Source organism: Lithobates pipiens, unplaced genomic scaffold, assembly GCF_037356315.1.
Source record: "Lithobates pipiens isolate NorthernLeopardFrog02 unplaced genomic scaffold, aLitPip1_a1.2 Scaffold_10, whole genome shotgun sequence".
In the NCBI taxonomy this organism is placed as follows: Eukaryota; Metazoa; Chordata; class Amphibia; order Anura; family Ranidae; genus Lithobates; species Lithobates pipiens.
Genome location: NW_027507686.1, coordinates 109,470,099 through 109,491,794, shown reverse-complemented (window position 1 = coordinate 109,491,794; position 21,696 = coordinate 109,470,099). Strand labels below are relative to the sequence as shown.

The following is a 21,696-nucleotide window of genomic DNA, read 5'->3' as shown; positions in this document are numbered from 1 at the left end:
GAGGCGCGGCTTTTGAAAGGTAGAATGGCCGCTGTCTGTCTGCTCGACACGCTGTTCGGGCAGTCAGACAGCGGTGACTCGAGTATAAGCCGAGGGGGGCACTTTCAGCCTCAAAAAAGAGGCTGAAAATCTCGGCTTATACTCGAGTATATACGGTATATATATATATATATATATATATATATATATATATATATATATATATATATATATATATATATATATATATATATATATATATATATATATATATATATATATATATATTCTCTATCAATGGATATATATGCTTTATAATATAAACAGCAAATGGTACAGCGGATAGCTGATCCATTCTTCACCCATTTAAGAAAAAAGATTACTTTGGAGCTGAGGCCGCAAGCGATGCTGACACTGGATCAACAGCCGGTGAATTGACAAGGCCATCTAGGTGCCAGTACTAACATACTCGGCTATGTCCAGTGTGGGCCAATCAGAATTGCACCTATGACGTCTCGCTTAATCAGCTGTATTATAGCTGACTGAGATCCAGGTCGTCTTCCTGATGCGGCGGTGTGCAACGCGACCACACGCACTGGGGTGTGATGTCACGCGTCGCTGGCAGGGAAGGGTTCCTGACTCGTGACACTGAGGACAGATGTGCTGTGCTGAGCGCCACTTGAGCAATTCTTGCTGGGGCAGGCTATGCGGATGGATCCATTCAGAGTGTCTAATCTTGGCTGTATTGAATGGTACCCGGGCCTCGTATCTGAAGAAACTAGGTTTTTTGCCTGTGAATACTCTACTTTTTGGAAACTGAACCCTGGGATGCAGTAATTTTTGGTATTAAGGCCATAAAGTTTTTACCGCCAGGGTGCTGTTGCAGGCCCCGGATTGTGGGTTTTTCCTTTTTGGATCCCCAGTTCCTGAAGTTTTTACGGGGCCCACCGTAAAGGGTCATGATTGGGTCTGTTGATTTACCAACCCTGCGGTGGGAAAAGATAAGTGGAGTTTTCTAAGAAATTTTAAAAATGTTTCTTATGAAATGTCTTCTTTAAATTTAGTAAATGCTGTCATGCCTGTGTGTCACCACTGGGGGCTGTATTGATTACTCACGTCTCGTGCTTCTCAGAGCCACATTGTGTTTTGAAGCCGATTCTTCTCTGACCGAACGACAGACCTCCAGTAAGTCGGGGGTCAGACTCCCCCCCCCCCCCCCCCCCCCATGCCAATTTTTCTTCCTCTCTTCTTGGGGAAGAAAGCCCTGCATTTTTGTGGGGAAAAAAAACTACGGGAGCAGCACGGCGCTCGCGGCTTACGGAACCCCCCCCCCCCCCCCCCCCAATCTCTTTCCTCCCAGTCATCCCACAGGATCGAGAGCCCTTGCCGCTTGCGCAGGAAAGAGGCTCTTTTTGAAAGGGAGGGCCGTAGGTGATGTGGTGGGGTGCGGGGTTTTCTAAAAATACCTTTGTATTTTGTAAAACTATGGAGGGACGTGAGCAAAAGTGGCATATAAGATTTGGTGACACCGGTTTTTTCCCCTCTGACACATTTACTGCTGCATCAGGCTGAGCCTTAATAGTGGTGTTGAAGCTGAACTATTCCTCAAGCATTGCATGTGATTTCTTCTGAATGTACTTCTGCTTTGTGCATTGGGCTAAGGTCAGAAGGGGGGGGGGTTAAAACACCCCCAGAAATAGCTGAAGGAATCCCGTTTAGCTCTGGTAAGCCTACTCCTCTCCACAGGTGGCATCCTCCCCTTAGAAGGCAACACTACCGCCCTGTGTATTGTACCAAAGGTTCTTTTTTTTTCCCTCAGCCATGATGGGTTATTAAAAGAAGAAAAAAAAGTTTAGCGACTATAATCGCACAGGTGCTATTTCATTGCCCAGGACCCTTAAACAGGCAACTAGGGGCGGGAGAAGACTAATCCCCTTGGGGGACCGTGGATGACTCCCCTTCTGAGGTGTCCAATGCTGGAGAACCCACTGGTTTCAAAGTCCCAACATTTATGCTCCCTTAACTGAGTGTTTGGGTTAAAGCCTCCTCAGACCGTGCATGCTTTTTTCCTGTCCATTTATTGTTTGAAGTCTTTTTTGTAGCTGTGAAGATCTCCCTGATAAAATTTATTTTCCTCCTAATGAAAGTTTTCACACTTTATACTATGGTGGAGGAAATTTATTAACCACTTGCCACCCGCCCTATAGGCAATTAATGGTGGCAAAGTGGTTGCATAATCCTGATCGGATGTCATATGACGTAATCAGGATCATGAGCCGCTGCGCGCCCCCGGGAGCGCGCATCGCGGCAATCGTTAAGGGGTGTCAGCCTGACACCCGGCAACTACGATCTCGGTAAAGAGTCTCTGACGGAGACTCTTTATCATGTGATCAGCCGTGTCCAATCACGGCTGATCACAGTGTAAATAGGAAGAGCCGGTGATCGGCTTTTCCTCACTCGTGTCTGTCAGACGCGAGTAGAGGAGAGCCGATCGGCTGCTCCTCTGACAGGGGGGGGGGGGGTCTGTGCTGATCGATTATCAGCCCAGCCCCCCCGAGGATGCCCACACTGGACCACCAGGGATGCCACCAGACCCACCAGGGATGCCCAGCAAAAGGTGATCCTCCCTAGACCACCAGGGATGCCAGTCAGTGCCACAATGGATGCCAATCAGTGCCCATAATGGATGCCAATCAGTGCCCACAATGGGCATCACTGATTGGCATGCATTATTGTTTGGCACTGATTGGCATCTATTAGTACAGTATAACATAATACAGTGCCGCCTATCAGTGCCCACCTGTGCCGCCTCAGTGCCCCCCACCTGTGCCGCCTATCAGTGACACCCACCTGTGCCGCCTATCAGTGACACCCACCTGTGCCGCCTATCAGTGACACCCACCTGTGCCGCCTATCAGTGACACCCACCTGTGCCGCCTATCAGTGACACCCACCTGTGCCGCCTATCAGTGACACCCACCTGTGCCGCCTATCAGTGACACCCACCTGTGCCGCCTATCAGTGACACCCACCTGTGCCGCCTATCAGTGACACCCACCTGTGCCGCCTATCAGTGACACCCAACTGTGCCGCCTATCCATGCCCATCAGTGACACCCATCAGTGCCGCCTATCCATGCCCATCAGTGCCGCCTATCCATGCCCATCAGTGCCGCCTATCCATGCCCATCAGTGCCGCCTATCCATGCCCATCAGTGCCGCCTATCCATGCCCATCAGTGCCGCCTATCCATGCCCATCAGTGCCGCCTATCCATGCCCATCAGTGCCGCCTATCCATGCCCATCAGTGCCCCCCTCAGTGCCGCCTATCCATGCCCATCAGTTCCCCCCTCAGTGCCGCCTATCCATGCCCATCAGTTCCCCCCTCAGTGCCGCCTATCCATGCCCATCAGTTCCCCCCTCAGTGCCGCCTATCCATGCCCATCAGTTCCCCCCTCATCAGTGCCGCCTATCCATGCCCATCAGTGCCGCCTATCCATGCCCATCAGTGCCGCCTATCCATGCCCATCAGTTCCCCCCTCATCAGTGCCGCCTATCCATGCCCATCAGTTCCCCCCTCATCAGTGCCGCCTATCCATGCCCATCAGTTCCCCCCTCATCAGTGCCGCCTATCCATGCCCATCAGTTCCCCCCTCATCAGTGCCGCCTATCCATGCCCATCAGTTCCCCCCTCATCAGTGCCGCCTATCCATGCCCATCAGTTCCCCCCTCATCAGTGCCGCCTATCCATGCCCATCAGTTCCCCCCTCATCAGTGCCGCCTATCCATGCCCATCAGTTCCCCCCTCATCAGTGCCGCCTATCCATGCCCATCAGTTCCCCCCCTTATCAGTGCCGCCTATCCATGCCCATCAGTTCCCCCCCTTATCAGTGCCGCCTATCCATGCCCATCAGTTCCCCCCCTTATCAGTGCCGCCTATCCATGCCCATCAGTTCCCCCCCTTATCAGTGCCGCCTATCCATGCCCATCAGTTCCCCCCCTTATCAGTGCCGCCTATCCATGCCCATCAGTTCCCCCCCTTATCAGTGCCGCCTATCCATGCCCATCAGTTCCCCCCCTTATCAGTGCCGCCTATCCATGCCCATCAGTTCCCCCCCTTATCAGTGCCACTTCATTGGTGCCCATCAGTTCCCCCCCTTATCAGTGCCACTTCATTGGTGCCCATCAGTTCCCCCCTTATCAGTGCCCATCAGTGTAGCCCCATCAGTGCCCATCAGTGAATGAGAAAACTTACTTATTTACTAAGTTTTGAAACAAAAAAAAAATTATTTTTTTCAAAATTTTCGGTATTTTTTTATTTGTAAAGCAAAAAATAAAAACCGTAGAGGTGATCAAATACCACCAAAAGAAAGCTCTATTTGTGGGAAGAAAATTATAAAAATTTCATTTGGGTACAGTGTAGCATGACCGTGCAATTGTCATTAAAAGTGCGACAGCGCTGAAAGCTCAAAATTAGTCTGGGCAGGAAGGTGTTTAAGTGCCCGGTATTGAAGTGGTTAATTACTGTATACTAGCAATTAACGCAGTATATCCTTTGTGAATAAGAGCTTTTATTAGCAGACAGTACTCAAATGCTTAGGCAGCCAACAAATAATTTGGATGCCTATACTTGGAATTCCTGTTATAAAAAAAAAAAACACTTTTCTCTGGCAGATTGAGCAGCCTGCTGACAGCAATTAATCATTGTGAGGCCAATTTAACAGGTGTTCTAGGTGTCCTGCTCAGCAGGCCCAGAATTCTGGCAGATTTCTGTTTGCAATAATTGCTTGTGAGTTCCTTTTTGTAGAACTTCCACAAGGTAATCATGCAGGTGCTGGCTTATAAACTAGCCAAACGCATAACTGCTGAGATGCCTATGGCAGTTTGTACCTGTATAGGAGACCACCTGGGAATGCCAGGTGCTATACACGGTTCTGTGCACATTGTTGTTAACCCTTTCATGACAGCCTATTTTTGGCATTTGGTGTTTGAAAGTAAAAATCCTTATTTTTTGCTAAAAAATTACTTGTAACCCCCAAACATTATATATATATTTTTTAGCAGAGACTGTTGCAATATTTTATGTCACACGGTGTTTGCGCACCGGTGTTTTAAATGCAACTTTTTGGGAAAAGGGACACCTTTTCATGAATTAAAAAAAAAAAACAGTAAAATTAGCCCAATTTATTTGCATAATGTGAAAGATAATAAGCCGAGTAAATAGATACCAAACATGTAACACTTTATAATTGCACCCACTTGTGGATTGACGACAAAGTACGGTACCTAAAAATCTCTAGGCGACGCTTTAAATTTTTTTTTACGGTTATCAGGTTGGCGATACAGAGGTGGTCTAGTGCTAGAATTATTGCTCTCACTCTGACGATCGCAGCGATACCTCACATGTGTGATTTGAACACCGTTTACATACGCGGGCGCGACTTCCGTATGTGTTTTCTTTGCTTCGCAAGCTCGTCAATTGGTAGACCGTTAAACCAAGATCTGGTTACCACAGTCGGCTACCTAAAATACTTGGGTTAGCTCCTCAACCTATTAAAATCTTCCTTAAAACCATCAAGGAGATTGCAGTACTTAGGGCTGATCATAGATACAGTCCGGTAAAGGATATTTTTACCCCGGTAAAGAATCGGTTCCTTAAAGGAACTGATTTGGTGGATAAAGACAAATAAGAATCCTTCTATTTATCTTTGCATGTATTAGGGAAGATGGTGGCTTCTTCAAGGCCATAACTTATGCACAGTTTCATTCAAGACTGCTGCAAAACAGTATCCTGTCAACTTGGAACAAGATCTAAACTCTAGACTTCCCGTTGCGTTTATCCGCCAAGTGTGTCAGAGCCTCAATTGATAGTCAATATCCAAAAAATTTCTAAAAGCAAGATCCTTTCTACCAGTTACCTGGAAAGTGGTAATGGATACCAGCCCTTTGGGTTGGGGAGCAGTCCTGGAAGAAGCGTCTGTCCAAGGAAAATGGTCCAGATCAGAGACTACCTTGCCCATCACTATTCTAGAGTTTCGGGCAGTACGCCCGGCCCGGCTCGAATTGTTGTCCTGTCAGTATCCAGCCTACGGCCACATCACCCTGAATGCGCCCAATCTCTGATGTCGGAGGCTAAGCAGGGTCGGCCTGGTTACTACCTGGGTGGGAGACCTCCTGGGAATACCAGGTGCCGTAGGCTCAATCTGGCAATGCCACAGCTGGGGCTTTTCTCAATGGGGGCACAAGAAGTTTTGTGGCCCAGAAAGGTGAATTTTTTTTCTGTCTTGGGCAGAAAACATTCCCTGCCTATCAGCAATTTCATTCCAGGAATGGTGAATTGGCTGGTGGACTACTTGAGTACTATTGTTTCTGGGAGACTGGTTCCTTCTCCCCGACATCATTCTGTCAATATGCCATAGGGAGTTCAAGACATGAATCTATTGGCATCTAGGTTCAACAAGGTTGACAACTTTGTGTCAAAGACAAGGGATCTGATGGCATGTGAAACTGATGCTTTATTTTCATGGGATCAGATTTACTGATCTATGCTTTCCCTCCTGTTCTGCTTCTGCGCCTTCTTTGTGGAAGCAAGCAAGGGGGGAAGAAGGTGATTATTTTGGCCCAGGAGATCTTTGGTTTGCCATGATCATAAAGTTGGTGGTAGGGGACCCTTGGTCCCTACCACTGTGGCCAGACCTTCTTTCGCAAATGCTTAAATTTACGGTTTGGCTATTGAGACCCACGTTCTAAAATAAGACCATGGGCTGTCGGCTTCAGTATTTTCTACTTTGGTTATGCTAAGGCGGCGGCCTCCAGTGTCATACGAATGTGTCTGGAAGCCATATGTCTCCTGGTGTGAATCCATGGGCTGGCACCCCAGGAAATATGTCATGGATAGGATACTTGAATTCCTACAGATGGGATTAGAAATGAAGCTGGCCCTGGGTACTTTCAAAGACCAGGTATCTGCCTTAACTGTGTTCAAACGACTACTTGCTTCTCACTCTCTGGTTTGTAACTTATTCAGGGTAGAACGTGGATTATTCCTCCAGTTAAATCACCCCTGAATCCTTGAGACTTCAGATGAGTCCTGTCGGCTTTACAAAAAGTCTTTTTGAACCAATACATGATTTTTCTCTTGGTCCTTTTGACGAGGAACATAATTTTCCTGGTTACCATATCTTCTGTAGGAGAGTATCAGGGTTGGCTGCTCTTTCCTGTAAAGAGTCGCATTGGATTTTTCTTAAGGCGAAGGTTGGATTAAACAAGGATATTGTTCTGCCTTTGTTTTTTTTTTCAGAACTTCATTCTCTGAAAGAAAGGTCACTACATTCTATTGATGTGGTGAGAGCGGTCAAGGTGCATTTAAAGGTGACCGCTCGGATGCATAAATACAGATGTTTGTGTTGCCTGATGGTCCTAAAAGAGGGCAGAATTGGAATCTACGATTTCTAGGTGGATTAATCAAGTGATTAAGCTTTTGGCTTAAAAGAAGAGAATTCCTCCTTTCATTTTAAAGGCACTCCACTGGGGCCGTTAGTGCTTCTTGGGCAGTGCATCACCAAGCCTCCATGGCTGAGATCTGCAAGGCCTGAACTTGGTCTTCAAGCCATACATTTACCTGATTCTATCTAGTAGATGTAAAAGATTGTGAGGAGATCACCTTTGGGCACAGTGTACTGCAAGCTGCAGTATGAGTCCGCTAGTCTCTTGGTGCCCTACTGTTTTCTCCCTCCCTTCAGTTGGCATTGCTATGGGACATCCCACATAGTAACTACTATGGCTCTGTGTCCCCTGATGTATGAAAAGAAAACAGGATTTTTAAAAACTGCTTACCTACAAAATTATTTTCTTTGAAGCACATCAGGGGGACACAGAGGTCCCTCCATTCCTTGGTATACACATGTATTGCTTTGCTACAAAACAGAGGTGTTCCCACCAGTGGGAGGGGTTATATAGGGAGTACACTTCTAAATTAGGGCGTGCCAGTGTCCATCACCTGAAGGTGGTCTATAACACACTACTATGGCATTGTGTCCCCTGATGTACTTCAAAGAGAGGAATTTTTACAGCTAAGCTGTTAAAAATCCTGTTTTTCAGCAAAAAAAAGAAATGCGCTAGAGACCTGCGCAAGTATGGTGTCGCAACGTATTGCAACTTCCTCCATTTTATTCTCTGGAAATATATATATATATATAATATATATATATAAAATGTGTATGTATGTTTGGGGGTTCTTAGTAAATTTCTAGCAAAAAAAAAAACTAACTTGTAAATAGTCTGAAAAATAGGCCCGGTCCTTAGTTAATCGCTATTCCAAGATATGCAAGACATGTAAGGTCTCCATTTACTTGATGTAACCGCTAACCAAACAAAGTGGTTGTGTGTGTACACTAAAATTCATTTTTAAGCGTATTTCCCTAAAAAATTTTGTATTTAATAAATACCTGCACAAATATTGTATGACATGATAAAATTGCAGCAGTTATTATTTTGTTCTCCAGGACCTTCACTTTCAGAAAATATATAGGGGTATGTTTAGGGGTTCTACAGTTTTGTACCAAAAAATACAGATTTTTACATGTGCAGTATGTGAGTAATATCACAATTGGCCTGGGTTTGACATGGTTAAGTAGAATTGGTACCAGGAGTCTCTAGCTGTTCAAAGGTTTGTCTAAGATTTGTAAGTGAGACCAATGGTAATTATTCTCAACCCATATTTACTACCATTTATTTATTTACACAGGTGAGAAGCCATATGAATGCTACATTTGTCATGCTCGCTTTACGCAGAGTGGAACAATGAAAATGCATATATTGCAGAAACATACTGAGAATGTAGCCAAATTTCACTGTCCTCATTGTGATACAGTTATTGCAAGAAAAAGTGATTTAGGTGAGTAATACTATAATCATCTTATTTTCGAGTATTTTGTTTTTCCCTTTTCATGGATTGAATTATCAAATGTCTGCATAGTTTGCTGAACAAAGCTTATGCAAATTGTTTAAATATTTCTTATATGTCTAATTAAAGACCAACAGTTTCTATAAATATTTTAGAACACGGTGTTGTTTTTTTTTTTTTAAAGCTGAACTCTAGGCACAAAAGACACAATTTTAGCTCTGTTTCTAACCACTTCAGCCCCAGGTTTTACCCCCTTAATGACCAAGGCGTTTTTTGCAATATGGCACTGCATCACTTTAACTGACAATTGTGCGAATGTGCAATGCTGTACCCAAACAAAATTGATGTCCCCCCCCCCTGCACAAATAGAGCTTTCCTTTGGTGGTATTGCGTTTATTTTTTGCGCTATAACCAAAAAGATCAACAATTTTGAGGGGAAAAAAAAATATTTTACTTTTTATAATGCATAGCCAAAAAAAAGTTCATCAGTTTAGGTCAATTTATATTCTTATACATATTTTTGGAAAAAAATAAATCAATGTTTGTATATTGATTGGTTTGTGCAAAAGTTATCATGTCTACTAAGTATGGGAAAGATTTATAGACTTTTTTATTTTTTCATGTTTTTTTACTGGTAATGGCAGCTTTCTGCGATTTTTTTTTTTTTTTTTTTTTTTAGCGGGACTGCGACATTGTGGCAGACAAATGTGACACTTTTTGGGGATCATTAACTTTATTACAGTGATCCGTGCTAACATAAATGCACTGATCGATGTATAAATTACACTGGCAGGAAAGGGGTTAACAGTGGGGGCAATCAAGGGGGTTAACTGTGTTCCCTGTTGTGTGGGGGCTGGGCTCACTGGAACGGCACAAAGATCACTGTTCTTGTTCACTGGGAACAGCAGATCTCTATGATGTCTCCGGTCAGAATGGGTAGAGGGGTGTAGCGGCACAGTGGGGTAGTGGTTAGCACTCTCTCGTCTAGCAGTAAAAAGGGTCGCTGGTTCAAATCCCAACCATGATGCTACCTGCCTGGAGTTTGCATGTTCTCCCTGTGCCTGCGTGGGTTTCTTCTGGGTACTCCAGTTTCCTCCCACACTCCAAAGACCTGCAGGTAGGTTAATTGGATTCTGTCCAAAATTGGCCATAGTATATAAATGGGGACCTTGGATTTTGGACTTCTTGAGGGTAAGGACTGATGTGAGTGTGCAATGTACAGGGATAGGGACAATTGTAGACACTCACTAAGGTTGAACTGGTGTCTTCATTCAACCTTACTAACTATGAAACCTTATTTACATAGGCAGAGCCCTTTTCTGCCTCTGTGTCCCACAATTGCGGGTCGCTGGCGGACATCTAGGCCTACAGTGCCACATGCACGGACTGCTAAATGGGTATGGCGGTTTGTGCTATCGAGTCGCCCTCGACACACACACATAGTGGCTGGTCATCAAGTGGTTAAAGCAGTGTTTGTCACCTGTGGAAAAAGTCAGCTACTACAAAAACTGTAACGGCTGTCTTTTAAAAAAAAAAAATACCCACTCACTTGTCCCAATATCCAGCAGTGTGCTTGCCCTAGTCGGTTTCACCCACTGTGTTCTTTACTCGGCACCGGCATCTTCACTATGGGCACCTGGCTGTGACAGCTTGCGGCTTCATAGCTGGGTGCCCATGGCACAGAACATATCCGGACTCTGTTTTCCTGTGAAAGACTGGCTGACTTCCCTTCTGGTTCCTGATCCTGTTTGCTGCACCCGACTTTGCTGATCTCAAGACTCCTGTTTCTCTGGCATGTTGTGAATTCCTGTCCTGGTTACCGAACTGGTTTTGACTACATTTGCTCTGTTTATACTGTTTTATTAAATAGTGTGAATTCAGACCTTGCAGGCAATCCACTGTTTGGTAATATTTTTTCCAGATTGGATGAGCAGCATCACCACATAGATCAGTTTGGCATAACATTAGATGCGCCTGAATCGCACTGCTCACCTGGAACCTGCCACTGTGGCTACTCTGGTACAATCTGTGTTGCAGCAAGAGCAATAATTCTAGCCCTAGACCTCCTCTAACTTAAAACATGCAACCTGTAGAATTTTTTTAAACGTCGCCTATGGAGAGTTTTAAGGGTAAAAGTTTGTTGCCATTCCACAAGCGGGCACAATTTTTGAAGCATGACATGTTGGTTATCAATTTACTCAGCGTAATATTATTTGCAATATAAAACAAAAAAAGGCTAACTTTACTATTGCCTTAGTCTTTAATTCAAAAAAGTGTATTTTATTTTTCCCCAAAAAAGTGGGCTTGTAAGACTTCTGAGCAAATACGGTGTGATCAAAAGTATTGCAACAACCGCCATTTTATTCTCTAGGTTGTTTAAAAAAAATATATAATGTTTTGAGGTTCTAAATAATTTTCTAGCAAAAAATGTTTTTACTTGTAAAGAACAGATCTCTGAAAGAGGCCTGGTCTTTAAGTGGTTGGAGAGTCTTTGTCTTAGAGGTGCTGCGCAAAGTACACTGGGTTATTTGCCACCATGGCTTATACATTCTAAGCGCTTGCCCAGAGGACTCTTAGCCCTTGTACACACGGTCGGAGATTCAGACGGAATGTGTCCGATCAGACCGTTTTGTCGGATATTCCGACTGTGTGTGGTCTACATTGGACTGTTTCCACTTGTTGGTAACATTTTCAGACAAAATGCTCTGATCGGACATACTCCGATCATGTGTAGAGAATTCTGATCGGACAAAGTGCCACGCATGCTCAGATCAAATTCCTAGACCAAAGCTATTGGCTACTAGCGTGAACATAGTCCAGTCATAACGAAATAACGTCATCACGAATACCACCCCCAATACACGTTAACAGCCATGTCCAATCACAGCCGGTCACATGTACTGTGTACTTACATGGCGCTCATGCACGCCCCTAGGGTGCATGCAGAGCGGCAATCGGGGATGCGGTTGTCATCGTGACACAGCCCAACCCCGATCGCAAGTAAAGACCGAATGAAATTGGCTCTTTACCATGTGACCGGCTGTGTTCAATCACAGCCGGTCACAGAATGTAAACAAACCGCAGTAACCAAATGTTACCGGGTTCTCTTTCTAACACTGATCGTGTATGAGAAGTAGATTGCCGTAACATCTTGTTACCGCTTAGTGTACACCAACAAACACTGATTAACCCCCCCCCCCCCCCCCCCCCAATAAAGAGGACTTGTCATCACCCATCCCAGCCCACCTGAGTACCCGAGTACCTGTCCCCAGCCCATGCCTCATAGAATACATGTTGGGGTGTTTTCTTTCCAAAATGGGGTCATTTTGCGGCTAATTCCATTGTCCTGGTGCTCCAGGACCTTCTAAAGTGTGATGGGTAGGAATGAAATGAGGTGTCATTTATGCTCCTAGAATGCCTGAAGGTACTACTTCAATGTTGGGCCTCTGTATATGGCTAGGCTGTGTAAAAGTCTCACATGTGGTATCACCATACTCAGGAGTAGCAGAATGTGTTTTGGGGTGTAATTTGTGCTATATACATGCTATGTGTTAGACATACCTTATACTCTGTGTGGGAAAAAAAAATAAAAAATAGTTTTCTGAAGACTTGTAAAAAAATTAACCGTTCAAAAGACTCATAATGCTTCATAGACTATACTTTGGGGTGTTTGCTTTCCAAAATGGGTTCATTTTGTGGGTAATTCCATTGTCCTGGTGCTCCAGGGCCTTCACAAATGTAATAGGTTGTTAGGAAATTAGAGGTGTCATTTATGCTCTTAGAACAGCTGACGGCGCTCCCTGCATGTTGGGCCAGGCTGTGGAAAAGGCCCACACATGTGGTATCGCCATACTCTGGAAGAGTTGCAGAATGTATTTTGGGGTGTAATTGGAAGTATGCATATGCTGTGTGTGAGAGAACTTATTTTGTGATGTAACATTTTTTCCCAAGAATTGTGGGAAAAAATTACCATTTCAAAAAACTCATCATGCCTCTTACTAAATACCTTGGACTGTTTACTTTTCTAAAATGGGTCATTTGTGGGGTATTTGTACTTTCCTGACATTTCAGCGCCTCATGAAATGAGATAGGCTGTCCGTGTATCAGGTGTGATCAATTTTCATTGTTTTGCACCATAGCTTGTACACTCCATAACTTTCAAAGAGACTAATATCCACTAATTTGGGTTATTTTTACCAAAGAGATATAGCAGTGTTAATTTTGGCCCAAATTTATGACCAAAAAATGACTTATTTGCAAAATTTTATCATAGATACTAAAGTGTTTTTTCAAAATGTTCGCGTTTTTTTCACTTATGTCGCAAAAAAAAAAAAAACCCAGTGGTGATTAAACACCAAAAGAAAGCTCTATTTGTATGAAAAAAAATAACAATTTTGTTTGGGTGCATGCAAGTAATTGGCATTCAAAGTGGTGAGAGTGCTGAAAAGCTAAAAATTGGTCTGGGAATGAAGGGTGTATAAATGCCTTGTATTGAAGTGGTTAAAAGTTACCTATCTACTTCAAATTACAGCTCTGCAGACTAAAAAAGCAGTGCAAAAACAAATTGAAAGCAATAGAAACTGGTGTACTTGAAAATAACCCTCTAAGGCAGTGATGGCGAACCTTGGCACTCCAGATGTTTTGGAACTACATTTCCCATGATGCTCATGCACTGAGCAGTGTAGTTGAGCATCATGGGAAATGTAGTTCCAAAACATCTGGGGTGCCAAGGTTCACCATCACTGCTCTAAGGGATTAACCTACTGTTAACCAGTTGCCGACCGCCGCACGCCGATGTACGTCGGTACAATGGCACGGGCAGGCATAAGGACATACATGTACGTCCCTTGCCTCCCGCGGGTCGGGGGCCCGATCGGGCCCCCGCCCGGTGCCTGCGGCGGTCGGAATTCGTACGGGAGCGATCCCGGACGAGGGGACGGCCATTCATTCATGGCCACCCCCTCGCGATCGCTCCCGACGAATAGAAATCCCCGGTGACATCACTTCCTCTCCTGTAATGTAAACACAGGAGAGGAAGTGATGTATTCTCTCCTCCGTGTCGGTATTTTTCGTTCCGACACGGAGGAGAGCGGATCAGTAAGTTGCACCAACACTCACACACACAGTAGAACATGCCAGGCACACTCACACCCCCCCTTTACCCCCCGATCACCCCCCCAATTACCCCTGCCCCCCAGTCACAGTGACACCAATGTCATTTTTTTTTTTTTTTTTTTTTTTTTTTTGCATTGGTGTCATTTGTGACTGTAATAACTGTTAGGGCAGTTAGAGTTAGCCCCCTTTAGTTCTAATGTACCCCCCTAACCCCCCCAATAAAGGTTTAACCCCGTGATCACCCCCCGTCGCCAGTGTCACTAAGGCTGGGTTCACATTGCAGCGGTTTATGAGAACGAATGTGATTCGCACCGCACTGCAGTGCAAATCACATCCGATCTCTGTGCGATTCGAGTTCAGCCATTCGCCGCACCCGCCGCAAATTCGCACGGGACCCTTTTTTTGGCCCGCAGCAGAATCGGATCGCATGGGTGTTCACACCATGCGATCCGAGTTTGCAGATCGCACTGCGATATGCGAACTGATCTGGGGGTGTCAGTAACATTTCACTGACACTCCCAGCAGTTCGCATAGGGCAGTGTGAACTGCCGCCGGGAGGCATGCGATGCGGGAACCCGCCGCGGATTCGCGGCGTTTCCGCATCGCTCCAGTGTGAACCCAGCCTAATAAGCGATCATTTTTCTGATCGCCGTATTAGTGTCACAGGTGACGCTAGTTAGGCAGGTAGGTATTTAGGTTCGCCGCAGCTTTTTATAGCGCCAGGGACCCCCATATACTACCGCATAAAGCCCCCTGATTGCCCCCTAGTTAACCCTTTCACCAGTGATCACCATATAACTGTTACAGGTGACGCTGGTTGGTTAGTTATTTTTTTATAGTTTCAGGGCACCCGCCATTTATTACCTAATAAAGGTTTAACCCCCTGATCACCCGGCGGGTGTCATTTGTGACTAATAACTGTTAGGGCAGTTAGGGTTAGCCCCCTTTAGTTATAAGGTACCCCCCTAACCCCCCCAATAAAGGTTTAACCCCGTGATCACCCCCCGTCGCCAGTGTCACTAAGGCTGGGTTCACATTGCAGCGGTTTATGAGAACGGATGTGATTCGCACCGCACTGCAGTGCAAATCACATCCGATCTCTGTGCGATTCGAGTTCAGCCATTCGCCGCACCCGCCGCAAATTCGCACGGGACCCTTTTTTTGGCCCGCAGCAGAATCGGATCGCATGGGTGTTCACACCATGCGATCCGAGTTTGCAGATCGCACTGCGATATGCGAACTGATCTGGGGGTGTCAGTAACATTTCACTGACACTCCCAGCAGTTCGCATAGGGCAGTGTGAACTGCCGCCGGGAGGCATGCGATGCGGGAACCCGCCGCGCATTCGTGGCGTTCCCGCATCGCTCCAGTGTGAACCCAGCCTAATAAGCGATCGTTTTTCTGATCGCTGTATTAGTGTCACAGGTGACGCTAGTTAGGCAGGTAGGTATTTAGGTTCGCTGCAGCTTTTTATAGCGCCAGGGACCCCCATATACTACCGCATAAAGCCCCCTGATTGCCCCCTAGTTAACCCTTTCACCAGTGATCACCATATAACTGTTACAGGTGACGCTGGTTGGTTAGTTATTTTTTTATAGTTTCAGGGCACCCGCCATTTATTACCTAGTCTCACTAGTGTACCCCTAAATTTAGGGGTGTCTACTTTCCAAAATGGGGTCATTTGGGGGGGGTTTGTGCCATCTTGGCATTTTATGGCCTTCAAAACTGTAACGCCCTTAGAAAGCCTGAAGGCGGTGCTTGGTTTTCGGGGCCCCGTACGCGGCTAGGCTCCCAAAAAGTCCCACATATGTGGTATCCCCATACTCAGGAGAAGCAGCAGAATTTATTTTGGGGTGTCATTTCACATATGCCCATGGCATGCGTGAGCAATATATCATTTAGTGACAACTTTGTGAAAAAAAAAAAAAAAAAAAAAGTTTGTAATTTTCCCGCAACTTGTGGCAAAATATAAAATATTCCATGGACTCAACATGCCTCTCAGCAAATAGCTTGGGGTGTCTACTTTCTAAAATGGGGTCATTTGTGGGGGTTTTGTGCCATCTTGGCATTTTATGGCCTTCAAAACTGTAATAGGTAGTGAGGAGTGAAATCAAAAAATTACGCCCTTAGAAAGCCTGAAGGCGGTGCTTGGTTTTCGGGGCCCCGTACGCGGCTAGGCTCCCAAAAAGTCCCACATATGTGGTATCCCCGTACTCAGGAGAAGCAGCAGAATTTATTTTGGGGTGTCATTTCACATATGCCCATGGCATGCATGAGCAATATATCATTTAGTGACAACTTTGTTAAAAAAAAAAAAAAAAAAAAAAAGTTTGTAATTTTCCCGCAACTTGTGGCAAAATATAAAATATTCCATGAACTCAACATGCCTCTCAGCAAATAGCTTGGGGTGTCTACTTTCTAAAATGGGGTCATTTGTGGGGGTTTTGTGCCATCTTGGCATTTTATGGCCTTCAAAACTGTAATAGGTAGTGAGAAGTGAACTCAAAAATTTACGCCCTTAGAAAGCCTGAAGGCGGTGCTTGGTTTTCGGGGCCCCGTACGCGGCTAGGCTCCCAAAAAGTCCCACATATGTGGTATCCCCATACTCAGGAGAAGCAGCAGAATTTATTTTGGGGTGTCATTTCACATACGCCCATAGCATGTGTGAGCAATATATCATTTAGTGACAACTTTGTGTAAAAAAAAAAAAAAATTTTTTTTTTTGTCATTATTCAATCGCTTGAGGCAAAAAAATAAAATATTCAATGGGCTCAACATGCCTCTTATCAATTTCCTTAGGGGGTCTACTTTCCAAAATGGGGTCATTTGGGGGGGTTTTGTACTGCCCTGCCATTTTAGCACCTCAAGAAATGAGATAGGCAGTCGTAAACTAAAAGCTGCGTAAATTCCAGAAAACGTACCTTAGTTTGTAGATGTGACAACTTTTGCGCAAACCAATAAATATACAATTATTGACTTTTTTTTTACCAAAGACATGTGGCTGAATACATTTTGTCCTAAATGTATGACTAAAATTGAGTTTATTGGATTTTTCTAATAACAAAAAGTAGAAAATATCATTTTTTTTCAAAATTTGCGGTCTTTTTACGTTTATATCGCAAAAAATAAAAATCGCAGAGGCAATCAAATACCATCAAAAGAAAGCTCTATTTGTGGGAAGAAAAGGACGCAAATTTTGTTTGGGTACAACATTGCATGACCGCGCAATTACCAGTTAAAGCAGCGCAGTGCCAAAGTGTAAAAAGACCTCTGGTCATTTACCAGCAAAATGGTCCGGTCTGAAAGTGGTTAAGGAAGGCAAAAAACTGCAGCTTACAAGACCAGAGCTCAGACATCACCAGGTGATTTGTTCATCAAACCCCAGTCATGCCAGAAGCAGTGTAATGAACAAAGGTTCTGTTCAGGACAGAAGAAAGAGGCAGGACTCTGTAACCAATTATGATCTGCAGTGTATACAGATCACCCAAGGGAATAGTAACTATCACCATTGCACCTTTTAACATAAGTGGAGTACACCTTAATCGCCCAAAGCAGGTGTCTTATACAACCCCAGGCTGCTATGGAGCTCAAAAAGACATCCCAGCTGCTGCATGGGGATCCATTCAACCTAGAGAAACATCACTGAATGAAGGAAGATGCAGGCAGCATGCATCAGAGACAAAAAGGCAATAAAATCAGGCAGAGTTACATACCAGATGGCTGCTACCAGAGCGTCACCTCTAGGAACAGCCGTAGATTTAGTAGAGCATTAATTCCAATGCTGGCCATAACACCCATGCAAGAAGCTGATTTAAGGGTTCATACAGCAGGGTCTGCACCTGGCTAGCAACAGGTGGACAGCTACAAGTTTTCTGCAGCCAGGTAAGGGTAGCTTGGCTCTAGTAGGTGAGGGGAAAAAGGAATGCCTGCCTGAGGGCGTGAGTTAAATTTGAGTTGGGTCCTGCAGGTGAGAGTATGAGCGGATATATATATCATTTTAGATATTTTCAGAAAGCAGAGGCTTTGTAGAATAAAAATTATTATAGTTGTGTTTTTTTGCTGCCTATTTGCTCAACTGTTTATCAAATGCATATTTTTATGAAAGAAATATGATGAAATGTATCTTGGGGCACACACCTATTACCTAATTTTTGGTACAGTATAAGGCCTCTTTCACACAGGCAGCTATTCTGCCGCTCTTAAAAGCATGTTCTGTTTTGAAATTCTAAGACTCAAGGCAGAGAGAGATTGCTTGCAGTTGTACATTTTGATTAGCAGCGTTTACATGCGGCAGTGGTGGAACTTTATTGCCTTTTCTGATGTGCTTCAAGTTTTTCTCTCCTCTGACTCTGCTATGCGCAGGTAATATAGTACACTGCGATTACCTGCCGCTATGTGCAAATAGCTGCTCTAAATCGGTCCTGGATGCAGTCAAATGTATTTTTTTTTAACCGCACAAAACCCCATGTAACAAAACCGTTGCTAAATGCAGAGTGTAAATGGGGCTATAGGAAAGCATTGTGTGAGTTTAGATAGATAACTTAATCTACCTGCAGCTAAAAGCTGAATTCTATCTGCCCATGTGAAAGGGGCCTAAAAGACTGCAAATACTAATAAAACCAAAAAAGATACTCGACACAGTGTGCCAGTAATATTGAGATAAACATTTTTACCCAAAAATCTCCATAGGCAGCTTTTTACCGGAAGCTGACTAGCCGCCGTAGTTGTACTGCGGTAGGTTGGCACGGCTGTGCAAATCACCATAGCTGTATGCAAAGTTTCTTTCTTGTATTGAGAGGTATGGACTCCAGAGAGGGGGATATCATTTTACCCCTTTTCAAATCATTAGTAAGACCTTATCTGGAATATGCAGTTCAGTTTTGGGCACCAGTTCTGAAAAAGAATATCGAGGAACTAGAGTGTGCAGAGAAGGGCAACTAAACTGATAAGAGGCACGGAGGATCTCAGCTATGAGGAAAGATTAGAGGAACTGAATTAATTCACTCTTGATAAGAGGAGATTCACCACTTGACCACTGGGCACTTAAACACCCTTAATAATCAGACCAATTTTCAGCTTTTGGTGCTCTCACATTTTGAATGACAATTACTCAGTCATGCAACACTGTACCCATATGAAATTTTTGTCCTTTTTTTCACACAAATAGAGCTTTCTTTTGGTGGTATTTAATCACCTCTCGTTTTTTTTTTTTTTTTTTTGTGCTATAAAAGAAAAAAGACAAAATTCTGTAAATACATGAATTTTTCTTCGTTTCTGTTATAAAATTTAGCAGATTAGTAATTTTTCTTCATACATTTTGGCCAAAATTTATACCACTACATATCTTTGGTAAAAATAAGTACAAATTGGTGAATATTATTTGGTCTTTGTGAAAGTTATAGAGTCCACAAGCTATGGTGCCAATATCTGAAAATTGATCACACCTGAAGTACTGACGGCCTATTTCAATTCTTGAGACCCTAACATGCCAGAAAAGTACAAATGCCCCTTAAATGACCCCTTTTTGGAAAGAAGACATTCCAAGGTATTTAGTAAGAGGCATGATGAGTTTTTTGAAGTTGTCATTTTTTTCCCACAATTCTTTGCAAAATCAAGATTTTATTTTCCTTTTTGTTTTTTTTCGCCACAAAATTGTCATATTACCAGTTTATTTCTCACACACAGCATATGCATACCACAAATTTTACCCCAAAACACATTCTGCTATTACTCCTGAGTACGGCGATACCACATGTGTGAGATTTTTACACAGCGTGGCCACATACAGAGGCCCAAAATGCAGGGAGCGCCATCAGGCGTTCTGGAGCACCCAGGACAATTCTGACATTTCTCCTACATGTAAAAATCATCATTTATTTGCTAGAAAATTACATAGAACCCCAAAACAATGTATATTTTTTTTTTTTTTTTTAGCAAAGACCCTAGAGAATACAATGGTGGTCGTTGCAAATTTTTATCTCACACGGTATTTGCGCAGCAATTTTTCGTTTTGTGCTTAAAATAAAAACAGTAAAGTTAAAAAAGAAAAAAAGTAACACACTACTAGGAGGTTAGAGAGTGCTGCTCACCCCTAAATTATGCACCCCTATAAAACAGTAAAGTTAGCCCAATTTTTGCATAAAGTGAAAGATGATGTTATGCTGAGTAAATGGATATCGAACATGACACTCTTCAAAATTGCATATGCCTGTGGAATGGTGCCAAACGTCGCTACTTCAAAATCCCCATAGGCGACGCTTTCAATTTTTTTACTGGTTACATGTTTTGCGTTACAGAGGAGGTCTAGGGCTAGAATTATTGCTCTCGCTCTAAAGTTCGCAGCGATACCTCACGTGTGGTTTGAACACAGTTTTCATATGTGGGCGGGGCTTACGTATGCGTTCGCTTCTGCATGCGAGCACATGGGGACAGGGGCGCTTTAAATTTATTTTTATTTTTTTTATTTTTATTTTTTTATTCATTTTACTTTATTTTAGTTTGACATTTTTTTCCCCCAAAAATAATTTTATCACTTTTATTCCTATTACAAGGAATGTAAACATCCCTTGTAATAGTAATATGGGATGACAGGTCCTCTTTACAGTGAGATCTGGGGGTCAATAAGACCCCACATCTCACCTCTAGGCTGGCAAGCCTGAAATAAAAAAAATTCTGGCTTTGATCGTATCCACATCTATGGCTGGGTATTGCAGGGTATCACTGAGTAGGGCTGGCTATCACCGAGTAGGGCTGGGTATTGCAGGGCATCTCTAAGTATGGCGGGGTATTGCAGAGTATTGGTGGGGTATGGAGGGGTTAAATTCGGTGAGCAGCAATGTGGGCACTGCAGATGCAGCCCACAGCGCTGCTGACACCGATCTCTTTCCCCTCCGCTGTACCGATCGGTACAGAGAGGGGGAGGGAGGAACCGGCGTCATACGCCGGTTCGTTTACAAGTGATCACTCCGTCATTTGACGGAGCGATCACGTGGTAGACGGCCGCGAGAGCAGAATTCTGGGAGGCTGTTAATTAACGGCCTCTGAGTTAAACAATCGCCCTGAAGCCGTTAATCGGCTATGGGCGGTGGTTAAGGGGGATAAGATCCACATGTACAAATGTATAAGGGGTCCATATAGTAAACTTGGTGTTAAGTTATTCTCTTTACAATCAACAGAGGACAAGAGGGCACTCATTACATCTAGAGGAAAAGAGATTTCATCTCCAAATACGGAAAGGTTTCTTCACAGTAAGAGCTGGGAAAATGTGTAATAGCCTCCCTGCAGAGGTGGTTCTGGCCACCTCAATTGCTTTAAGAAAGGCCTGGATTATTTCTTAAGTGTACATAATATACTGTAACTGGGTACTAACATTTATAGGTAAAGTTGATCCAGGGAAAATCCGATTGCCTCTCGGGGGATCAGGAAGGAGTTTTTTCCTCTGCTTTAGCAAATTGGATCATGCTCTGCTGGGGTTTTTTGCCTTCCTCTGGATCAACTTTGGGTATAGAATTGGGTATATGGGATTGTATGAGATTTTTTTTTTTTTTTTTTGTGGTTCAACTAGATAGACTTGTGTCTTTTTTTTTTTCAACCTATGTTACTATGTATGTTGCTTCTTATAGACGTCACAGCAGGTGCGCATGTCACTGGAGCTGCGTGCCCCAGCGGGTGCGATGACCAATGGGCGCACAGTGTCAA

At 44.0% G+C, this 21,696-nt stretch overlaps 1 protein-coding gene and 1 pseudogene across 7 annotated transcripts in view; both read left to right on the top strand.

Annotated features, from left to right (window-relative positions):
• The window catches only part of CTCF (CCCTC-binding factor), a 364,630-nt gene that overhangs the window by 209,129 nt on the left and 133,805 nt on the right, over nucleotides 1-21,696 (top strand). For all 7 annotated transcript variants that reach the window (XM_077457321.1, XM_077457303.1, XM_077457314.1 and 4 more), the window contains one exon: nucleotides 8,725-8,874. In XM_077457321.1, the coding sequence (XP_077313447.1) occupies nucleotides 8,725-8,874 (150 nt within the window). The remainder of the gene's footprint in view (nucleotides 1-8,724; nucleotides 8,875-21,696) is intronic.
• Nucleotides 6,063-6,177, top strand: LOC143948321 (5S ribosomal RNA; annotated as a pseudogene).